The 23938-nt window shown below is 34.4% G+C and overlaps 1 protein-coding gene across 5 annotated transcripts in view; it reads left to right on the plus strand.

The window, feature by feature from the left end:
* The window catches only part of LOC131503612 (sodium channel protein type 3 subunit alpha), a 114877-nt gene that overhangs the window by 42912 nt on the left and 48027 nt on the right, over positions 1–23938 (plus strand). For 4 of the 5 annotated variants that reach the window (XM_058715089.1, XM_058715085.1, XM_058715086.1 and 1 more), the window contains 7 exons: positions 1253–1381; positions 2033–2124; positions 3204–3476; positions 3684–3747; positions 11177–11318; positions 12420–12626; positions 19573–19863. In XM_058715089.1, coding sequence (XP_058571072.1) covers positions 1253–1381; positions 2033–2124; positions 3204–3476; positions 3684–3747; positions 11177–11318; positions 12420–12626; positions 19573–19863 — 1198 coding nt within the window. Of the gene's footprint in view, positions 1–1252; positions 1382–2032; positions 2125–3203; positions 3477–3683; positions 3748–11176; positions 11319–12419; positions 12627–19572; positions 19864–23938 lie in introns of those variants that run through there. The other variant, XM_058715088.1, reaches the window with a different exon arrangement.

Below are 23938 nucleotides of genomic sequence, written 5' to 3' on the forward strand. Positions count from 1 at the left end.
CTTTGTTCCTTTCTCTGAGAGAAATTTCTGCAGAAAACAATGCAAAAATAACTCCCCTAACGTTATTCACATATACAATACTAGTAGGCAGGCAAATATAATTGTTTTTAATATAAGTAAGTCAAATCTTTGTCACTTGGGTGAATTAATCTGAAGGGGTAATCGTAAATCGTACTTTTTTAAAAGAACACAATATTGAAAAACAAGTATTCTTTCTCAACTATTTTTGGAAGAAACATAAATAACTTAATATTGTCAACACTCAAAGGAGAGAGAGCTAAAAATGCACTGTATCAAACAGTAAATGGAAAATCTTTCACCATTTTGGAGGCTGAAATTTGAATTTAAGCATATTTAAATGATGTGTCCCAATTGTATAGAAATAGTAGCTGATGCAAGGTTAGAATCAGAAATTTTGTTTATCTGTGAATTTTGGTAATTGTGTAAATGCACATACATAAAATACTAATAAATTGAAAATTTTCTTATATATATACACACACATATATACACATACATATATATGTGTGTATATATATATATATATATATATATATATATACACATATATATATACACATAGAGAGAGAGACAGTTTTACAAGCCTATGCCTGACTCTTAAAAAGGGGAAGCATATTTTCTAGATTAGACATGTGATATATTCCTAAAAATAATTCTACTCATTAATAAATTTGAATGAAATATTTTATTATAAATAAACAAATCCAAGAAATTTTACCTCTAGAGCTGTATTGTCTAATGAGGGAAACGCTAGCCACATGTGAAACCTGAAATTTGTCTAGTCTTAATTGTTAGAATAATAGTGTTTCAGATATATTGGTTGAAATAAAATATAATATGAAGATTAAATTCACTTGTTTTTTCTTACTTTTTTATTTGGCTACTAAAAATTTCCAAACAACATATGCAGCTTGTATGATATTTTAGTCAAACAGCGTTGCTCTAGAGGGCCAAGCTGGATCATTATGCATAAAACACATGAAACTATTATTCTAAAAATCTAAATATTTAAACAAGATCAGATTCTTTGGGAGAAGATATTATCTCTTCAGTTTAACCCTTCACTCAGGCTTGTAAGATTAATTAAACTAGTCAAGTCTTTGTAAGTGGAAATAAGAAACAAGATTTTAGCAAATTAAAAACCACAAAAGGATAAGATTTGCCCTGTTGAAAATATGTATATTTACAGCTCAAATGAAATTGTTAATTTTTGTTTGGATGCTTTTCCTAGGTACACATTCACTGGAATCTACACCTTTGAGTCACTTATAAAAATCTTGGCAAGAGGGTTTTGCTTAGAAGATTTTACATTCCTTCGTGATCCATGGAACTGGCTGGATTTCAGTGTCATCGTGATGGCGTGAGTATTTTTGAAAAGTTGTTAAACTCGAAGGAATGAAAATAGTTGTAGCATCAACCAGATTGTTGTGACATATTTTAATTGTAGAGTGTTCTTATTAGCCAAATGAACTATATGCCTCATATGTTTTGAGAATACACATTAGAATACATATTGCAAGGTTAATATATCTGGTAAATGAGCAAATAAACAGAATTACTTTCATGTCATAGAGTCTTCCACATCATCAAAATGAAGTTATTCATTGACTCTAACACCTTCAACTGTATTTTGATTACTTTTATAAACAAACTTGTTCATATTCGTGAAAATTACATTGAAATAAAGAAGCCTGCCACTGAGGCACTCTGAGTTCTGTAGCAATTCCATTTGTTAAAGTCAAGAGGCTCTATATGCCAAACCCAGCTTTCATTCTTTATTTGGAATAAACTTTGCCAAAATTATCAGTAACTCTGATTTAATTCTACAGGTATGTAACAGAATTTGTAAGCCTAGGCAATGTTTCAGCCCTTCAAACTTTCAGAGTCTTGAAAGCTCTGAAAACTATTTCTGTAATTCCAGGTAAGAAGAAACTGGTGTAAGACGATAGGCTCCTTTTATCTCCAACTTTTCTTGTGTATTATTATGTTGTGTGTGAACTCCCTATTACAGATATGTGACAGAGTTCGTGGACCTGGGCAATGTCTCAGCACTGAGAACATTCAGAGTTCTTCGAGCCCTGAAAACAATTTCAGTCATTCCAGGTGAGAGCTAGGTTAAACACTGGGGTGGACTTTAAATACACTGTAATATTCAGGTTGAAACCACACTTATGACATTAGACTTGTTTATTATTCTTGTTTGTCAACTTCAAGAATGCCAAATGATGTTTCCATGCAGTTCAGTTCCTACAATTTTAGAAATTACATACTTATTTATAAAGTCATCTGAGTTTAACGGAGAATTGCATGAGTGTCTATAAAAGTACTAGTCTGCCCTAGTACATGTGTGCACTCTCTGTCTCTCTCTTCCTTTTTGCATTTATGATGTAAAGTTTTCTCTTTTACAATCTGGAAAAAGCTTTGCTAGCATGCCTTTACTAATTGATTTGGGTTTTACCATTCACTGCAGGTCTATTCTGAAAATAGATCTCCTTTTATAAAGGAGAAAAGATTACTATTGAACAGCATGTATGTGGCATGGGATTGTTAGTATTTTCAATTCTTTTCTCCTCTGATTATAGCTACATGGAGGCTGGTATAAAGAATGGGTTGGAGGGAGACAGCCTCATGAAACACAAAATCTGAAATGAAAAGTAACTACAAGTTCATCTTTAGGTGCTCATGGCAACATGTAAAACCACAGGCAAGAAAGCTTCCTGCTTAGGGGTGCCTGGTGCCTCAGTCAATTAAGCATCCAACTTCGGCCCAGGACATGACCTCACGGTTTGTGGGTTTGAGCCTCACATTGGGCTCTGTGATGACAGCTCAGAGCCTGCTTCAGATTCTGTGTGTGTTTGTCTCTCCCTCTCTGTCCCTCCCCTGCTCACACACTCTCTCTCTCAAAAAATAAATGAATAAGCAAAAAAAAAAAAAAAAAAAAAAAAAAAAAAGCTTCTTGCCTAGATATTTACACTTTCATTTTAAAATCCCCAGAAAGCATACTATTCATAAATAAAACCTGCTTTTCATCCATTTCCCAAACCATCTGGCTATCCATTAAGCTCTGGTGTCTAAACAGCCAAGCAACAGTTTATGGGAAATGAGAATATGTGTGACTAAGAAGATACACATTGTGGCTTATGACACTATTCCTTGGATGACCTATTGTTGTCTCTCCTCAGGTTTAAAGACCATTGTGGGGGCCTTAATCCAGTCCGTGAAGAAGCTTTCTGACGTCATGATCTTGACTGTGTTCTGTCTGAGCGTGTTTGCTCTAATTGGTCTGCAGCTGTTCATGGGCAACCTGCGGAATAAATGCTTGCAATGGCCCCCAAGCGATTCTGCTTTTGAAACCAACACCACATCCTACTTTAATGGCACAATGGATTCAAATGGAATATTTGTTAATGTAACAATGAGTACATTTAACTGGAAGGATTATATTGAAGATGACAGTAAGAAATATTGCTACATTGTTAACCTGAGTGTTGCTGAATGATTTTTCAACTATAAATAGTTGAGGCTGTGGGGTTGAAGCCATCTTTGTAAATATACTTTATTGTGTCCACTTTGAAAATAACTGATAGTCAAACTCTAATTTATTCCTAATGTCAGTAGGATTGATATGAAATGAATTAGCTAATTCTTCTTTATATTAACAGGTCACTTTTATGTTTTGGATGGACAAAAGGACCCTTTACTCTGTGGAAATGGCTCAGATGCAGGGTAAGAAACATCATATAAAAAATGTAGAACACTTTGAGAAAAAGCAGATAGGAAAAAAAATACAAGGGTATTCTTACATGTAGATTGTAAAGAGTAGCGCTACCTACCTAGGAAGTACCTTCTCTATGTTACTGGATTGCTATTAATTCTAAATTCACAGCCATTAAAATCACCCCTCTGGGTGAAGACCTTTTTTCCTAGAATTCCATAGTTAAGATGTACCTGATTATTACCCCAAAGTGTGAAGACCCATAGTCTGTTTTTTCTGTAAGCCCATCAGAGCTGTTTAATAAATACAGGGAAGAAAACACAATATGGGCACATTTTGATTGATAATGGGTATGTGTTGATGTGATGAGCTTTGCTGTGGCTGGAAAAGATCCAGAATATAACATGATCTTCAGGGCAAAAGCTCATTTGGCAAATTGCTTTTGAGAGAGTTGGTTGTTCTTGAAGTAGCATGTGCAAAAAAGCCAAGGGACAGATATATGTCAAAGCCATGTACAAGTTTGAGTCTGTATACCTTACAGTTCTTTTGGTCACATTCTACAATAAGGGGCACTTTAATATCTTAGTCATCCTGCTGGTCTCTCATACTTAACATATTTTCCCAAGGGGATTAAAAAGTGATTTTAGGTCAGGGTATAATTTTTTTTAGAAGTGAAGGACAGCAACATTAAGTGACTCTTAAACCACAAAACTTACACAGAACATATTTTGAGTCATCCCAGAAAATGGGAAACTTGTATGGCCATAAATATCTAAGCGCATTATTGAAAAAGTGTATCAGTCCCAGAGATGGTGTTGACAGGGGGAGAATTGTTTTCCTGACGTTTTTCCTAACTTTTTTTTTAGGAGAGTGTAGTAAATAAGAGCATGAATTCTAGAGTTTACATATACTTGGAATCAAACCCTAATTCTGACATTTATAAACCCTGACTTTGGAAAAATATTCTAAGCTCTCTGTATCTGAGTTTATTTATTTTTAAAATGTGGAAAGTAATATTGTCTCTTAGGGTTGTTATGGTGATTGATTAAGTAGTACACATAAAGTACTTGGATTAGCACCTGGTCTATCATGAGCATTTAGTGCATTTTAGGTATTATTATTTTATAATATTATTATTATTGTTAATATAAAAGTCTAGATAAAACTTTAGAGAAGGTTGGATGATACATACTTTATCCCTATTAAGCCATACTAATCATTTCTCTTTATTGGGTAGTTAGTATGCATTAGGTGATTTATATGGTAAAATTGATGGCCACTATTGTTAATTGTCAAATAAAATTCTGAAGAAATCTATCTAATTTCAAGACTTCCTATAACGCTACAGTAATCAAGACACTATGGTACCTGGGAAAGAATACATATACAGATCACTGAAACAGAAAAGAGACAGCACCCTGCCCCCCAAAACACAAAAACAGACCTACACAAATGTAGTCAACTAATTTTTGACAAAGAGGAAAATGCAGTGCAATGGAGATAGGAAAGTTTTTTTTGACAAATGGTGCTGGAACAATTGGAAATCCAAATGCAAAGAAATGAACCTAGGTGTAGATCTCACACCCTACCCAAGAACTAAATCAAAATCAATCATAGACCTAAATGTAAAATACAAAACCATAAAATGTATATAAGAAAGCATAGAATAAAATTTACATGACTTCAGATTTAGTGATAAGTTTTAAACACCAATAACAGAATCCATGAAAGAACAAATTGATTAGTTTGGACTTAATTAAAATTAAAAATTTCTGCTCTGCAGAGACACTAGAAAGGGAATGAAAAAACAAGCTATAATTGGAAGAAAATATTTGCAAAACATGTATCTGAAAAAAGACTTGTATCCAAAATATACAAAGAAAGTACTCTTAAAACTCAACAACAACAAAAAACCCAAATAACTCAATTTAAAAGCAGGCAAAAATCTGTACACCCTATAAAAGAATATATACAGAAGTCTAATAAGGATATATAAAGATGCTAAACAACATTTGTCATTGGGGAATTGAAAATTAAAACAAAAATGAGTTACTACTATATATTATATACCTATTAGAATGGTTAAAAATCCAAAAAAACCTGGCAATACAAATTGCAGAACAACAAGATGGATGCAGAACAATAAGAATTCTCATTCATCGCTGGTGGGAATGCAAAACAGTACAGCCACTTTGCGAAACAATCTGGCAGTTTCTTACAAAATAAACACAGTCTAACCATATGATCCAGCAATTGCCCTACTAGATATTTAGCCAATTAAATTGAAATTTATGTCTACACAAAAACATTCATGTGAATATTTATAACAGTTGTATTCATAATCACAAGAAACTGGGAAGCCTGGGTGGTTTAGTCAGTTAAGCATCCAACTTTTGATTTCAGCTCAGGTCACGATCTCACAGTTCATGACATTGATCTCCATATCAGGTTCCAGGCTGCATGGAGCTTGCTTGGGATTCTCTCTCGCCCTCTTTTTCTGCCCCTGCCCTGCTCATACACATGCACACATGCTCTCTCTCTCTCTCAAAATAAATAAACTTAAAAAAACCCCAAAAAACTGGAAGCAATCAAGATGTCCTTTAACAGGTGAATGGATAACTGTGCTGTATTCATCCAGTGAAATATTACTCAGTGATAAAAAGAAAATGAGCTATCAGGCCACAAAAAGACATTGAGAACCTTAAATGCATATTAATACATGAAAAAAGCCATATAAACAAAGCTATATTCGTCTGATTCCAATTACATGACATTATGGAAAAGATCACAATAGAAATGATTTAAAAAATCAGATTTTCAAAGGTTTGGGGTGGGTTGACTGGGTGATACACGTAGAATTTTTTAGGGTGGAGAAATTTCTTCATGATTCTGTACTGATGAACACAAGCGTCTGTCAAAACCCACAGAACTTTACAGTACAATGAGTTAACACTGTATGCAAATAAAAAAAATAATTTGTCAGTTTGGGTATGTCTGGTTGAAATACAGAATGTGACAAAGGGATATAAATATATTTAAAATGTATAAAAAAAAAACTGAAGGAAGGAGTGGGAGAATAAGTACCTATCTAAGCAACTTTGGAAATGAGTGGAGTCTGTAAGACAAAGGCAAAAACCCTGTACTCTAGTTAATAAAGTTGTTTCCCATGTTAGTTTGGATTAACAGTCCTGAAACAACTTTGCATGTGTACTGGTATTGAACAGTTAAGCATATAGATAGCAGATGATGGAAGCAGCCAATTTTTTTTATCTTTCCATTTATTTAAATTCAAGTTAGTTACCATATAGTGTAGCATTGGTTTCAGGAGTAGAACCCAGTGATTCACCACTTACATATAACACCCAGTGCTCATCCCAACAAGTGTCTTCCTCAATGCCCACCACCCATTTAGTCCATCCCCCCATCTTCCTCCCCTCTAGCAATCCCCAGTTTGTTCTCTGTATTTAAGAGTCTTATGGTTTGCCTCCCTACCTGTTTTTATCTTATTTTTCCTTCCTTTCCTCTATGTTCATCTGTTGTGTTTCCTAAATTCCACATCAGTGAAATCATATATATTTGTCTTTCTCTGGCTGACTTATTTTGCTTAACATTATACCCTCTAGTTCCACCCACATTTTTGCAAGTGGCAAGATTTCATTCTTTTTGATCGTTGAGTATTTCATTGTGTATATGTACCACATCTTCTTTATCCATTCGTCAGTCGATGGACATTTGGGCTCTTTCCATAATTTGGCTATTGTTGATAGTACCCCTTCCAATCAGCAGTTTTGTATCCTTTGGATAAATACCTAGTAGTGCAATTGCTGTATTGTAGGGTAGTTCTATTTTTAATTTTTTTTGAGGAACCTCCATACTGTTTTCCAGAGTTGCTGTACCAGTTTGCTTTCCCACCAGCAGTGTGAAAGGGCTTCCCTTTCTCCACATCCTCGTCAACATCTGTTGTTGCCTGAGTTGTTAACTTTAGCTATTCTGACAGGTGTGAGATGGTATCTCATTGTGGTTTTGATTTGTGTTTCCCTGATGATGAGTGATGTTAAACATCTTTTCATGTGTCTGTTGGCCATCTGGATGTCTTCTTTGGAAAAATATAAATTCATGTCTTCTGGCCATTTCTTCACTGGATTATTTGTTTTTGGTGTGTTGAGTTTGGTAAGTTCTTTATAGATTTTGGGTACTAGCCCTTTATCAGATATGTCATTTGCAAGTATCTTCTCACATTCTGTTGGTTGCCTTTTAGTTTTGTTGATTGTTTCTTTTGCTGTGTGGAAGTTTTTTATTTTGATGAGGTCCCAATAGTTCACTTTTGCTTTTATTTCCTTTGCCTCCAGAGACATGTCTAGAAAGAAGTTTCTGCAACCAAGATCTAAGAGGTTGCTTCCTGCTTTCTCCCGTAGGATTTTGATGGCTTCCTGTGTCACATTTAGGCCTTTCATCCATTTTGAATTTATTTTTGTGTATGGTGTAAGATAGTGGTCCAGTTTCATTCTTGTGCATGTCATTTATCCAGTTTTCCCAGCATCATTTGCTGAAGAGGCTGTCTTTTTTCCATTCGATAATCCTTTCTTGCTCAAAGATTAGTTGGCTATACATTTGTGGATCCACTTCTGGGTTCTCTATTCTGTTCCATTCATCTATGTGTCTGTTTTTGTGCCAGCACCATTACTATCTTGATAATTACAGCTTTGTAATACAACTTAAGGTCTGGAATTGTGATGCTTCCAGCTTTGGCTTTCTTTTTAACATTACGTTGTCTATTTGGGGTCTTTTCTGGTTCCAAACAAATTTTAGGGATTGTTTGTTCTAGCTCTGTGAAGAATGTTGGTGTTATTTTGAGAATCTACACATTTTGAATGTGTAGATTGCTTTGGGTAGTATAGACATTTTAACATCAGTTGTTCTTCCATCCATGAGCATGAAATGTTTGCCCTGGTTTCTAGTACCGTTCTCCAATAAAAGACAAGGTCTTCTTGGACAAATGGCCAATGCTAGAGCAGGAAATATGAGTCTGTGGCATCTTGCAGTGCCACAAAGTTAGAAAGTGCTAAAAAAGACAAACAAAAACAAGACACACAGAATTATGAGGTTAAATCAAAGAGAAGTAGTCAATGAAGTCAATGAAAAAGCTTTCAATGACCAAAACTGGAACAATTTAAGCAACAAATTATATAAAACAAATTAGAATTCAAAGTGAAAATTAGTATTATGAGTAAATACTCATATAAACAAGTGATTGAATACCCATTCATCAGTCAGTGGACGTTGGGCTTTTTATATAATTTGGCTATTGTTGATAATGCTGCTATAAACATTGAGGGGCACGTGCCTCTTTGAATCAGTATTTTTATATCCTTTGGGTAAATACGTAGTAGTGCAATTGCTGGATTACAGGAGAGTTCTTTTTTAACTTTTTGAGTAACTTCCACACTGTTTTCCACAGTGGCTGCACCAGTTTGCATTCCCATCAACAGTGTAATAGGGTTCTTTCTCTGCCTCCTCACCAACACCTGTTGTTTCCCGTGTTGTTAATTTTAGCCATTCTAACAGGTGTGAGGTGATATCTCATTGGAGTTCTGATTTGTATCTCCCTGATGGTGAGCGATGTTGAACAGCTTTTCATGACTGTTAGCCATCTGGACGTCTTTTTTGGAAAAATGTCTATTCATGTCTTCTGCCCATTTCTTAACTGGGTTATTTGTTTTTTGAGTGTTGAGTTTGGAAAGTTCCTTATGGATTTTGGATACTAACACTTTATCAGATATGTCATTTGCCAGTACCCTCTCCCATTCCGTAGGTTGCCTTTCAGTTTTGTTGATTGTTTCCTTTGCTGTGCAGAAGCTTTTATCTTGATGAGGTCCCAATAGTACATTTTTGCTCGTTTCCCTTGCTCTGGAGATGCATTTAGTAAGAAGTTACTATGGCTGGTGTCAAACAACATGGATGGAGCTAGACCATATTACCCTAAGCAAAATAAGTCAGACAGAAAAAGACAAATACCACATAATTTCACTTATATGTGGAATTTAAGAAGTGAAACAGATGAACATATAGGGAAAAAGAGAGAGACAAACCATGAAACAGACTCTTAGCTACAGAGAACAAACAGGGTTGCTGATGGGAGGTGGGCAGAGGATGGGTTAAAAGGGTGGTGGGTATTAAGGAGGGCACTGGTGATGAGCACTGAGTGTTGTATGTAAGTGATGAATCACTAAATTCTACTTATGAAACTAATATTATACTATATGTTAACTAACTAGAATTTAAATAAAAACTTGAAATTAAAAAAGAAATTATTGAATAAATACATAAATGAGAGGTAATAGACAAATCCCCCATGCAGAAGAATTCCAAACAATTTATGTACTTACTCTGCTCTTAAGAAGGTGGATCATAACTCCCTGTTCCTGATGTGTGGGCTGCACATTGTGACTTCATTACAAAGAGCGCACTATGGGGGAAAAAAAGAGTAAATTTACAGTGGAGAAACTTGACAAACACTACCTCCAGTCAGGTGATGAAAGTTAGTGTCGACAATGATAAGTCATATCGATAGTATGTACCCTTGATATGATAGGACAATAATAATATTGTACCTTTGTGGTCTTCTTTCCAAAAATCTATAACCCCAATCTCATCATGAGAACAACAACATCAGACAAATACCAATTGAAAGAAATTCTTCCAAATACCCAAAAGTATTCCTCAAAACTATGAAAGTAATCAGAAACAAGGGAAGTCTTAGAAACTTTCTCAGAGGAGCCTAAAGTGACATGATGACTAAATAGAACATGGAATCCTGAATGGGATCCTGGAATATAAAAAGGATATTAGGGGAAAAAAACCTGAGAAAATCTGAATGAAGCATTGGCTTTGGTTAATAATAATGTATCAGTATTAGTTAAAATGTACCATACCAGCATAAGATGTTAATAATAGGGGAAACTGGGCATATTTGGGAAGTCACTGTGCCCTCTTTTTAATTGTTTTGTAAATCTCAAGTTATTCTAAGATATAAGTTTTATTTTATAAAATTCTATAGAAGTGGCTAATGAAGCAGCTCATTAAGTGGTTCCCTACTGGCCCTTCTGGCCTTTCATTTTAAATAATTGATTCTTGCTTGACACTTTGTAAAGAGCAGGAGACTAATGATGTTAGAAGCAAAAGTGTGTGGTTGCTGCCTCTTTGCCATTCTAAGTATCTGTAAATCTGACTCCTTGAATCCAAATTTTCTATTGGTTTTCCTAATAAATTTCATATAATAACAGTATCACTGTATGCAATTACTGAAAGTGCTCTACAAATACAGGCAAGAAAATTCATCATAGACAGCAACTCTGGGTTTTGACAAGTCCTTTATATCAACATCAATTGAAATAACTATAATGGCTATGCTGACCTTAGCTCCAATTCTCTCTCTTATAGCCAGTGTCCAGAAGGATACATCTGTGTGAAGGCTGGTCGAAACCCCAACTATGGATACACAAGCTTTGATACCTTTAGTTGGGCTTTCTTGTCTCTATTTCGACTCATGACTCAAGACTACTGGGAGAATCTTTACCAGTTGGTAAGTGTCTTAGTCCATTGGGGCTGCTGCAACAATATACCACAGACTGGATAGCTTATAAATAACAGAATTTTATTGCTCACAGTTCTGGAGACTGGGAAGTTTAAGAACAAGACACCAGCGTGGCTCCATTCTGGCAAGAGCCCCTTTCTGGTTCATAAGCTGATACCTTCTCACTGTGTCATCATCTCTCTGGAGGCTCTTTTTTTCAGGCACTAATCCCATTCATGATAGCTCTACCTTCAAAACCTCCCAAAGGCCCCCACCTTCTAATACTATCACCTTGGACATTAGGATTTAAAGTTAGGAATTTTGGGGGGACATAAGCATTCAGGCCGTAGGAGTAAGGTTCAAATCAACATGTGTGGGATTTAATTTTATGAACATATATGAACTGAAAAATATCAATACTTGTTAGTAACACACTAGAATACAGAGGAGGGTCCAGTACAGCAAGTTTGCCTAGAATCCCAATCGTTCATTCAGTCAGTACATGTACAGTAAGGACTTTTTATATGAAGGACATTTCGCTAGGAACTATAGAAGATGCAAAGAATGTTCAAGGCTTTGAGTTCATAATCTAGTTATAGATATAAAAGGAACACGTGAAAATATTTAAAAGCTCAATGCTCACTTTTTCTTTCTTTCCTTATTTAAATTCAAGTTAGTTAACACACAGTGTAGTATTGGTTTCAGGAGAACTGTGATTCATCACTTACATATGACACACAGTCCTCATACCAACAAGTGCCTTCCTCAATGCCCATCACCCATTTAGCCCATCCGCCCCATCCCCCTCCCCTCCAGCAACCCTTAGTTTGTTCTCTGTATTTAAGAGTCTCTTATGGTTTGCCTCCCCCTCTGTTTTTATCTTATGTTTCCCTCCTTTCCCCTATAGTGAAAGATAAATATATGATTTCACTTATATGTGGAATTTAAGAAACACAACAGAATCAATGTTCATTTTAACACCAAACAAATCTTGGTCAAAATACAGGATGATAAAAAGTATTCATCTCCTCACTATCTAATTATGGAAATAAAATCTTTACCTGGGACATTATATAAAATACTGATGAAATTACCCTTTGTTTCCTCTAGACATTACGTGCTGCTGGAAAAACCTACATGATATTTTTTGTCCTGGTGATTTTCTTGGGATCTTTTTATTTGGTGAATTTGATACTGGCTGTGGTGGCCATGGCCTATGAGGAACAGAATCAGGCCACCTTGGAAGAGGCAGAACAGAAAGAGGCTGAATTTCAGCAAATGCTTGAACAGCTTAAAAAACAACAGGAAGAAGCTCAGGTACTAAGTGATAAAGTTTCATGGTTACTGTTGTTATTTTTTTATTGTAAATTTTAAGTAGGAATATTGTTGTGCACAGAGGTCAAACTGGAACTGGCTTTTCATTTGGTATACAAGCACTGTCATTAGAAAAGGGAAAGCTGGGGCACCTGGGTGGCCCAGTTGGTTAAGCATCGACTTTGGCTCAGGTCGTGATCACATCATGTTCCAGGAGTTTGAGCCCCATGTTGGGCTCTGTGCTGACAGCTCAGACCTTGGAGCCTGCTATGGAGTCTGTGTCTCCCTCTCTCTCTGCCCCTCCCCTGCTCACACTTTGTCTCTTTCTCTTAAAAATAAATAAACATAATTTAAAAAAAAAAAGAGAGAGAAAGCTATTCAAACCTAAAATTGTTTCTCAAGTTGGAATCAAAGGAACATTATCTATAGAAATTAGCTTGGGGTAGAAAACACAGTTGGGATAAGGTTAACTATGAAAGTGTCTCATGAAACCTGAGAGAGGAATCTGATATTCAGTTTAATGTGAAAAGATATATAACTGGTATTTCCAACTATTCATGTTTCACTCCTAATTATAACATTTGAGGGTTTATTCTGAAGTTAATTGAGCTCAAATATTAACAAGAGAACTTTATGTATACCTACTTTTAACCATTCTTTGGGGTTTCTGTAGCTTAAAAGGTGTTTGCTACAGCCCCTATCAGGATATCATGAAAGCATCTGCATTAGATTCCAACTTTAAATTCTCATTAATATTAAAAGGCTATTTGAACACAGGTCATGGTGAATGGGGTATTCATGTCTTGAGAGAACAGACAGAGAAGAACAGTATTGGCTTAAAAGAAAATCATAGGAAGACAGTAAATTCTGATTCAGGGCAGTGAAACTTACAGTTCCTCCACATTTTGGCCAATATTTGGTATGGTCAGTCTTACTAGCCATTCTACTAAGTCCTTCACTGTTTTATTCTGCATTTTCTTAATGATTAATGATGTTGAGCATATTTTCAATGTATCTTCTATTATGAAGTGGATGTTTAAATCATTTGCCCATTTGTTTTTTAAACTGGGTTTTTTGTTTTCTTGAGTTTTTAGTCTTTATATATCCTCAAAATAAGTCCTTTAGTCTTCAATGATATATATACTTTGCAAATATTTTCTCCTAGTCTGTAATTTACTTTTCATTCTTCTAATAATATTTTTAGGATAAAAGTTAAACTTTGATGAAATATACTTTACCAAGCCTTTTTTGTTTGTTAGGTCATGTTTTGGCATTGTATCTAACACATTTTTGCCAAATTAACATCATACAGATTTTCCATTTTTTCTTCTAGAAGCTTTATAGTTTCATGTCCTATATTTAGGTCAATGATCCATCTTCAGTTAATTTTTGTGTAAGGTGTAATTTATATGTTGAGATTTTTCTTTTGCATATGTACATCTAATTACTATAGCACCATTTGTTGAACAAAATATCTTTCTCCACTAAACTGCGTTTGAACTTTTGTCAAAAATCCGTTGTCCAGATGTGAATGTGTCTATTTCTGGATTTTGTTCTGTTCAATTGATTTGTTTCTCTTTATACCAATACACATTTTTATTACCACAGCTATTTAATAAGTCTTGAAATTAGACAGTTATAGCTCTCCAACTTTCTTTTTCATAGCTGTTTTAACTATTCTAAGCCCTTTGTAACTTTATGTGGGTTTTAGAATCACCTTGTCAATTTCAGTTACATTAATTTCTGTTGCTGTGTCTTCAAGTTCATCATCTTTTCTTCTGTAATGTCTGATGTGTCATTAATCCTATCCAGTGCCTTTTTCAACTCAGTTTATGCCATTTTCATCTCTAAAACATTGATCTGCATCTCTTTTATATTTCCCATGTCTTTAACATTTTGAACAGACACAATATAGTTATAATAACTGTTTAAAGTCCTTGTCTGCTAATTCTAAATCTGTGTCAGATCTTAGTTGGTTTTAATTAATTTTTTTTCTTCATTACTGTTCATGTATTACTGATTTTTTTTTTTTGCATTCCTAACAATTCTCAATTTAATGCCAGACACTGTTAACTTTACCTTTTTTGGGTGCTGGATATTTTTGTATTCCTAAAAAATTTCTTGATCCTTATTTGGGGACATTACTTACATTACTTATAAACGGTTTGATTCTTTTGCATCTTGAAACGTTTGAAGAGTTATTAGGTAGAAATGGTGGAGCATCTAGTGAAAAGCAGACTATTCCCTACCACTGAGCGAAGATCCTTTTAAATAGTATCCAATGCCCCATTAATGCAGTGTCTTCAAAACCACTGTTACATGTATTTTGTCTGTTTTAGTGTTTGTTGCAGGAGGGAGAGCAAATCCCTATTACCATATCTTAGCCAGAAGCAGAAGTCCAAATAACTTTTGTACATAGTGACTTTTTGATATATAGTGATTTTGTTTCAGACGGATGGTTCTAGGTATTTAAAGCATTATTTGAATGACAGCAGATCTTTGAATTTGTAGGTTCAAAATTTAAGTTCTTAATAATTCTTAGTTACTTTGAAGATGCACAACATATAGCACTAAGTCCTTTTTTTGAGGCTTTTTTTTTTGGTGGGACAGGGATTTGACAATGATTGTTTAGCTGGTTACCCAAACCAACCATTTTCTTAGCATTTGTTGAACAAGCTGGCTTTACTATTTTCATCTTACCATTGGGTACAGAGTAGTATCATTGTTACATTTATTGATTTTATAAGAAAAGCTAAAAAACAAGTTTGATGACACTTGAAAATCTTATGAAAATATACCTCATGGTTGGCAGAAAGTTCTACTACATTTCAAGTACTTAAGAGTTTACTTCAGACCACTGTAAATAAAACCCATTTATAAGATAATGAAATACATTATCTATTTACAGGGCTAATTATTTATCTCAAGGTTTAAATAAATATTATAGGAGGTAATATTTGTAGATTTTATGTAAATGTATCTTAAAGAATTGGATTATTATAGTATCATAAAAACAGACAAAGCAATGTGCTTGAAAATACTACACAGATACATAGTACAGAGTAAGAATACATTGTGAAATTCTACCACTTGAGGGTAAAATATGGCATCAATTAAAAGAGTATAATCTTTTAAAGTTAGAAGTGAAAGTGCATAATGTCTATTAGAAGTTTAAAGAATCTAATTATCTACATCCTAATTAGGTCAACTAAAAAATGTCCATTCTTTTCACTTAAGTGTCAGTTATTGGATTCCAGTGAACAAATGATGATTTGATAGCTTCATACATATAAAAATTTAAACTGATTCTAGGGTAACTAATCCCAGTATTTTAATAGGGAGTAGGATGGCACAGTACCAATCCAATATTACTTCCTTATTGAGAGTAGAGGTAACAATGCCCAGATAATAGCCAGTGTTGAAACACAGGAAGGGGTTGGAGGCAGACACAGAGGGAGACGTAGTCTACCCATGAGATCATTGGTGCTCCAGTGTAAACTTGCATCTTGCTAATCACCAGTGACTCTTCAAATTTACCATTTAGTCAATGACTTCATGAAGCCTAGCATCACTTCTGTTTTCATTTAGTATCTGTTGAAGGGCCTCCTAGTGCTAGTCATTGTTTAGACATGCAAAAGTAATGTAGTAAGCTCAGTGAACTCACAAACCAAATATAACTTTAAAGGATCATGAAAGACAAAACCCAACAACAACAAAAAGATTTATCCTAAGTCACCATAACTATTTGGCAGTTAACTTGTGATCTTTAAATGTCTAATAGTGCCCAATATAACATATCCCATAACAATGTATATTGATCTGATAGGAAAAATTTAATAGTAAACTTTGGGGCAAAATTAGAAATAGTGGTATTTAAGAGATCCAAAATAATTAGAGGTAAAATTGAAACAGGTATAGTTAATGTCTTGTAATTTTATGGGTTTTTAAACCTGGATTTATGTCTTTAAATTTTTTTAAGTTTATTTATCCATTTTGAGAGAGAGAGGTAGGCAGGGAGGGGTAGAGAAAGGATCCCAAGTACAGAGCCTGATGTAGGGCTCAAACTCACGAACAGCAAGACCATGACCTAAGCTGAAATCAAGAGTTGGACGCTTAACTCACTGAGCCACCCAGACACCCCCAAACTGGATTTATGTTTATTTTTTTTTTTTTAAATATATGAAATTTATTGTCAAATTGGTTTCCATACAACACCCAGTGCTCATCCCATCAGGTGCCCTCTTCAATACCCATCACCCACCCTCCCTTCCCTCCCACCCCACATCAGCCCTCAGTTTGTTCTCAGTTTTTAAGAGTCTCTTATGCTGGATTTATGTTTAAAGTGAAGTATAATTACAAGCAGCCATGTGGCTTTATTTTTTAAGGACTGTGTGTATACAGTGAGTTATATACGCTAAATCACACAGAAAGGTTATAAGAAGAACTAAATGTTACTCCTTGAGTAAATATTAAGCATATATTTGTTATTTGTTATAGGAGGAATTCATCAATGCAATACTCCCAGTCTAAGTAAGCAGGACATTGGTCTTGTCACAGAGATGGGTAGAAACAGGTACACAGACATGAGAGGTGACAGGAAACATCTGCCTTTGAGGGAATCGGCAAATCACTGGCAGTGGAACAAGTGACAGATTTGAGTTGATGAGTGACACAGAAAATGTGTTGTGTCGGGAGGTTACTGTTGTTGCCTTAGAAATGCTTTAGTTTTGAGTTATTTGAACTGTTATCCAGAATAGGTAGGGAAATCATGTCTTATGCAAAACAAATTCCGGAAGTGATTTAAATGAACATGAGTTTCAGGATTATGACAAAGGAATATTACCACCACTTCCTTTATTTCTAACTGCAAACAAGTCAATAAATGATTAACACTGTGTGTTGCACTGTGTTACCGTGTATGCAAAGTGGAAAGGAGAATTAAAGACTTTATTTTGATAAAAATAAATATATGTATATTCATTAGTTCAACAAATGCTGTATATTATGTACCTCCTATGTGTCAACTACTAAGCAACTCTAACTTGCTACAAATAAGTGCTTCATTTATTCACTTTATTTTATATATATTTACATTGGACTCATTCATATTTACAAAGGGCCCTTAATATTTCTCATCTTCCATTACTAATGATATTAGAAGTGATACTAAAATCAAGAATCCAATAAAAAAAATCTGGCTCTCTGACACTATGTAATTTTATAAATACCCAAACTCTGAATTACTGTTCCATTAAACTGCTAGACAATGACTTATACTGAGTCTTAGATCTAGGTTTCCATAATGAATATAGTATTCAATATAAACAAAAATCTGTTTTACATTTTACGTACATTTTACATTGCTTAGCCCAACACACATATTTAATTCTATATGGAGTACTACGATTCCTATCCCTGGGATCATGATAATCTTAGAATATTTGTATTATACCACCTTTAGTTTTAAGCCTTTTTTTTCTTTTTAATTATTTGCAGTTGAGATGAGATTTAGAAATAGAAGTTATTTTGGAGGCTTTGTTTCTCCTCAGGAAGGAAAAAAACAAAAAGCATGTGTTATCAAACTCATTTTAAATTGTTTTATCTTCTTTCCTAAAATATGTTTCTGTTATACAGATCATCGTGACACATAGTCTTTTAGGAGATCTTCAAAATCCAAGTCTAAATAAGATGCGTTGTTCTTTTCCCACCCTCACCCCAGTGTCTAAGACAAGTGACAGTTTAATACCTTTTTTGTCTTTATTCACCAAACATTTACTGGACACTTTTTATGTCAGGTGGCATAATAGGCAATGTGCACAAACACATATGACTAAATTCTTATCTAGCATTTATCTAGTAGAGAAGATAGGATAGAACAAAATGGGTGGCTAAATTAGAGTTGTTTGTATTCAGTAATGACATATGTAAAGAGTTGAACCAACATTCTTATAATTTAATCATTTCCACTTCTGTGATTATATTTAAAAACAAGAATATACTTAATGAGAACTCAGCTTTGATATGCACTATATCGCTGTTTCATATTCTCTCTAGTCATGGCTAAATCATTTTCAGTCTTAAAATACTATTCATATAAATGAAATTACAACACATTTGTCATGTATCATCTTAGAGCTGGTTGTTCCTTTAGTATATACAGAAATTCAAAACAACTAAGTATACTTAGTGCTGAAACAAAAAAAGAAAATATTTGAAGATCTAATAATCCCTTGAATGATCATTTCAGGCATTTACTGATTGCTATGTTAATCACTTATTATTTATAATAACAATTAATAATATATAAACATTAAAAAATTTAAAAGTGCTATGTAATAAATTAGTCATGTTAATCTCAGTTCACCCTAGGGATGTGAACTATAGTACTGAATATAATTCAAATGAAGGAAAAGGTCAAACTTGCCAATATATTCCCACTCTTTTTATCTGGTGGTAAAGCAGTAGGCACTTCAAATGATTTGAGTTCATCACCAAAGGAAAAGAAACGATCTTAGTCCTAGATTTAGAAGGAAAAAATATCACTCAGTTGTTCACAGTCACATGTGGGAAGAACAAGTCTGTGGATGGAATTGGAATAGTAATCAGATCAGCAACCACAGCAAAGAGAACATTTGCTTTTAAAATGTAGAAGATATTTTTAAGAGAGCAATTTTGCCTAGAAATTAAGCTAATCTCAACAGGGTTTTTTTTTAAAGACTCTCCAAGAGATGTACCAAACCTGACTTTTCTTGCCTTAATGCATAGGTTACCATATTGCTTTGTACTGTTTTAAATCGTCATTATTAAGTAAACTCTCTTGTGGTAAAACACAACGAAATGACCAGAATGTTTCCATATGCTTAATAGTCTTACATGGCAATGTGTGTACCACAGTCAACTGTTTCCAAAATGACTTGTTATAAACAGTGCCTGGCTTTGTCTCAAACAGGCAGTTGCAGCCGCATCAGCTGCTTCAAGAGATTTCAGTGGAATAGGTGGGTTAGGAGAGCTCCTGGAAAGTTCTTCAGAAGCATCGAAGTTAAGTTCCAAAAGCGCTAAGGAGTGGAGGAACCGACGGAAGAAAAGAAGACAGAGGGAACATCTTGAAGGAAACAACAAAGGAGAGGGAGACAGGTTTCCCAAATCAGAATCTGAGGACAGTGTCAAAAGAAGAAGCTTTCTTTTCTCCATGGATGGAAATCGACTGACTAGCGACAAGAAATTCTACTCCCCTCATCAGGTATGGTTTTCTATGAAGTGTTCCATTTGTTTTGTCATTGCTATTGCTTTGTATTTACTGATTTTGGCATATTTTTATAATATCTCATATAAATGAGGGACAGGGAACTAACATTTAATGGTTATTTAATTTGTATCATAAGTTGTCTTTAAAAGAGACTTTTATTAAACCATTGATAACGTTTAAGGTAATCAGCTTTACACATGCACTAATTTGAGACCCTGTTTCTTAATCTCCTCTTTTTTGGGGGGTGAGGGTATGAAACCCACCTATCAAATTTTTCTCTTCAGTGAGAGTTTTGCAATCTCTTGTTTACCTTTTTCATTTTGAGACCTCAAATGAACTTAGTATCTTTGCATATGGGTGTCTCCTTTTATTTTTTGAGGTTCTCACTGCAACATATGTATGAATTTTGAAAAGAAATGTTACTGGATTTTGCCTTATTCTTTTGATATGAGAACTGTGCTGTCATAAGTCTCCATTATGCTGACATGGTGTTGCTCTATGAAACATTAGAATGAAATGACCTAAGTGCTCTTGGAAGAGACCTAAATTGAAGACAGTATATGTTTGCTCTGATTTAATATGAACTACACAATTCTGCAGCATATCTTCAAGCCAATGAGGGAAAGTAGTTTTAAATCTTTGTTAATACATTTTATGGGTTGCATAATGTAAAGAGTAAATAATTACGAAATCTGTGATAAGTACACTTATGGCTTTGAACATTATTTGGTTCCCCTAGAATTTCATGTGCCATGAATTAACTCTTATAATCATATTAATCTGGGTCAGAATTATACCCTAAAAATAATGTTTTAGGGGACATTATATAATTGAGATAAAGCAAAAAACTGTGTATCAACCAAGAGGTATGACATCTTTCTTATAAAGAACAAAAACTTTTCTAAAAATTAGAAGGATAAGCACAAAATTCAATATAGTGTTTAGTTATTGGCTGACAGGAAAGGGCATATGCAAGTTATCAATGGGTGTTTATTTCATAATTTATATTGAAGATGTAAATAAAATAAAAAATAAATCGATAATAAACTCCATATTAATAACTTGAATTCTCTTAGTAGAACAAAATAGATGTGCACACACAAAAAGTTAAAAGATAAAAATAATTTCCCTTCAGATAATGTCAGTACCAAGAGATCCAATTATTGTCTTGCATAATACAAATATAAAGTATGGTTTTATATCAGCACAACGCATTTGGGATTAACTTGAAGCTCTATTTGTCTATTTCTGTGACCAGATTTTTTTTGCTTAAACTGTCACCCTTGATATTTTAGCATTATTAAGACTATTAGGAGTCATTAGGATTAGGATTATTTGACACTGTAACATAATGATTGACGTCACAGAAGCTTGTGTTCATATGTCAACTCCAAGTGAGTTCTGTGACCTTTCTAGTCACTTGTACTATGTTCAATTTCTGTAAAAGAGGGTAATGATGCCTACCTTAAAGAGTTGTGTGAGATTAAGCAACACAGAGAAACCTTATGTGACAAATAGTAAAGCTCTTATTAAGTTGGTGAATTATTCAAAATGAGGGAACTTTTGAGTAGTTTCAACAATCGCAAATGCATATGCATAGTAGCAGTATTTATGTGAGCACATTTATGTTTTTAAAAACAGTATTACTTCCATCATTGTTTCATCACCGTGCTCAAAGATAAACTGTGGATTAGTTCATTCAGCCAATCAACAAATATTTTTTGACCACCTGTTAAGTGGCAGAAATAGTTCTAGGTAATGAAAATACTTCAGTGAATGGATACAATTCACTAACTTCATGGAAATTTATACTAAAGAAGAAGCCAGACAATATGTGAGATAAGTTATACACTGTGTTAGAAGGTGATAGGTGCTATGGGGAAAAAAAAGTAAATCACGAAAAGGGGATCAGGAGCACTAACTGGATGTAAAAATTGTAAATGGGGTGGTTTGGGATGCTCTCACTGTAAAGGAGATATTTCAGCAAAGATTTTAAGGAGGCAAGAAAAGGGACTATCTCATTGAAGAGCATCCCAGACTTGTGGAAGAGCCAAGTGTAAGGCCCTGGCATGGCAGTATGCCTGGAATGCTCAAGGAGCATCTGTGAGCCTGTGTTGAGTGAACCACGGAGAGGCAATAGCAGAGGGAAGTTGGGGAACAGCCAGAATTTTAATACTCAAAACAGAATCAGTATATACACATGCTATATATAATTTATTTTCCAGTATTTATAGATACAGGGATAGTAGGTAGGTAGATAAATAGGTAGAGAGATAGATAAATGGATAGATAGATGGGAGAGATTTTAAAAGTAAAAGAAAGATCCTATTAACATGGATAATTTACATATTCCAGTAAAGACAGACAGGGAGCATTAACAAAACTCACAAGCAAAAATATACCAGAAGCAGTTTACAATTTCTGGTTGTATAAACAAAAAAGGACTCTCTGATAGTAAAGAAAATCAGTGAAAGTAGTGGGAATAGGAAGCATAAAATGGACATGGCATACTGTTCAAAACAAATTTATCTTCTGAAAATGTCGAGGCAGAGAAGCCATAAATTATGGATACACTGCCCCATACTAACATAAATTTTAAATGGTTTTTTTTACATTTAATCATTATTTCATTTTCAAATAGATAAATCATGTTCAGAGTATAACATGAAAAGGTACTTAAGGATGTACAATGGAAAGTGAATCCCCTCCAAAGATTTTAGCTATGTTGTTTGGACACACAGATGATTTATTTCAACCAGGTTTGTAGTTATAACCAAGTATAGTTGTTGATTTATTGAAAACATTGACAAGTACATATACTGAATTTGAAATGCTATTGAGTATTGCCAACACTCACTTTACATGTTCCCTCTAGAACATCTTTAAATTCTCTGCATCATCTTCCATCTTGACTTTTCCCAATTGACTTCAAGTTCAATCCCCCTACATGCAGGATTGTGTTTTACACACCTAATGTCTTCTATTTTCCCAATTGTTATTGAATATCATAAGAGAAAAAGTTCATATTTATCTTCTTGGAACAAGGCAAAAGAAAAATAATGAAGATACCTTGGACTCATGTTGTGCTGTGTCTGAGGCAAAGAAAAATGGCCTTTTGGTCCTCAAAGCATAAAAGCTTGTTTTCTTTGAGAAAGGGCTGCCACAGCTGTGGGTATTCCCTCTACTTTGCTGCATCTTCTAGTGTGTTATTTTTGGTTTATTTTCTCTGAATACTATTTTTGTTATCTTCTTTTTCAGTCTCTGTTGCCTTGAAAGCTCTGCTCATACCCGTTATTATACTTTCCAAAGAGTGAATAGAAATTTCAAATAAACTCAAAATTCTGGAAAGCCTTTGAAACACCCCAACATAAAAACATGCAAATTAAATGAATGTGCCAGATACATTATAATGTACACACATACCACATATCACATACTCCCAACCAATATCCTGTAGACTGATTTTCAGTTCCCAAAGTCAGTTGTGGAACATAGGTACATTAAGGTGATCACCCTGTGCCATCCTAGGGATTAGTGTAAGAAAAAGTTAGCTTTCTTCTAACACTTGCATTAGAATCACCTGGAATATGTGTGGGATAGTAAAAAAAAATGGGACCTAAAAATACACACCAAAGTTTCAAAACACAAATCTGAGAATGACCACTATTATATTGCTAATTAAAATGGAGTCCAAGGAGATTAAAACATTAACATTCTTTATTACTGGGGGCTGAGTTTATGTCCGCATGGTATCTGATTCCTTGATCACTTTGATTGATTAGAAAATCAGTCTAACCACTGTCTGGCACTGGGTAGCCAACTATGTGTAAACTGAGTGTCACAGGGGCACAGTCTCAAGTTGGACAAGCTGGATAGTCAGTAGTTCCTGTGGATAGTCTAAGTAAGTCCAAAGCAAGAGCACATTTCTTAATGAAAAATATCTTTCCAGAACATCACTATGACAGAGGGCAACAGCAATTATTCTGGTGCTTTGCAGTCTGGGAAAAGCCATAAAAATAAAGCTAAAAATGGGACCTAAGAAAATCAGCATGACCTAATTAGGCAGAGG

The sequence above is a fragment of the Neofelis nebulosa genome, chromosome 2, assembly GCF_028018385.1.
Source record: "Neofelis nebulosa isolate mNeoNeb1 chromosome 2, mNeoNeb1.pri, whole genome shotgun sequence".
Classification (NCBI taxonomy): Eukaryota; Metazoa; Chordata; class Mammalia; order Carnivora; family Felidae; genus Neofelis; species Neofelis nebulosa.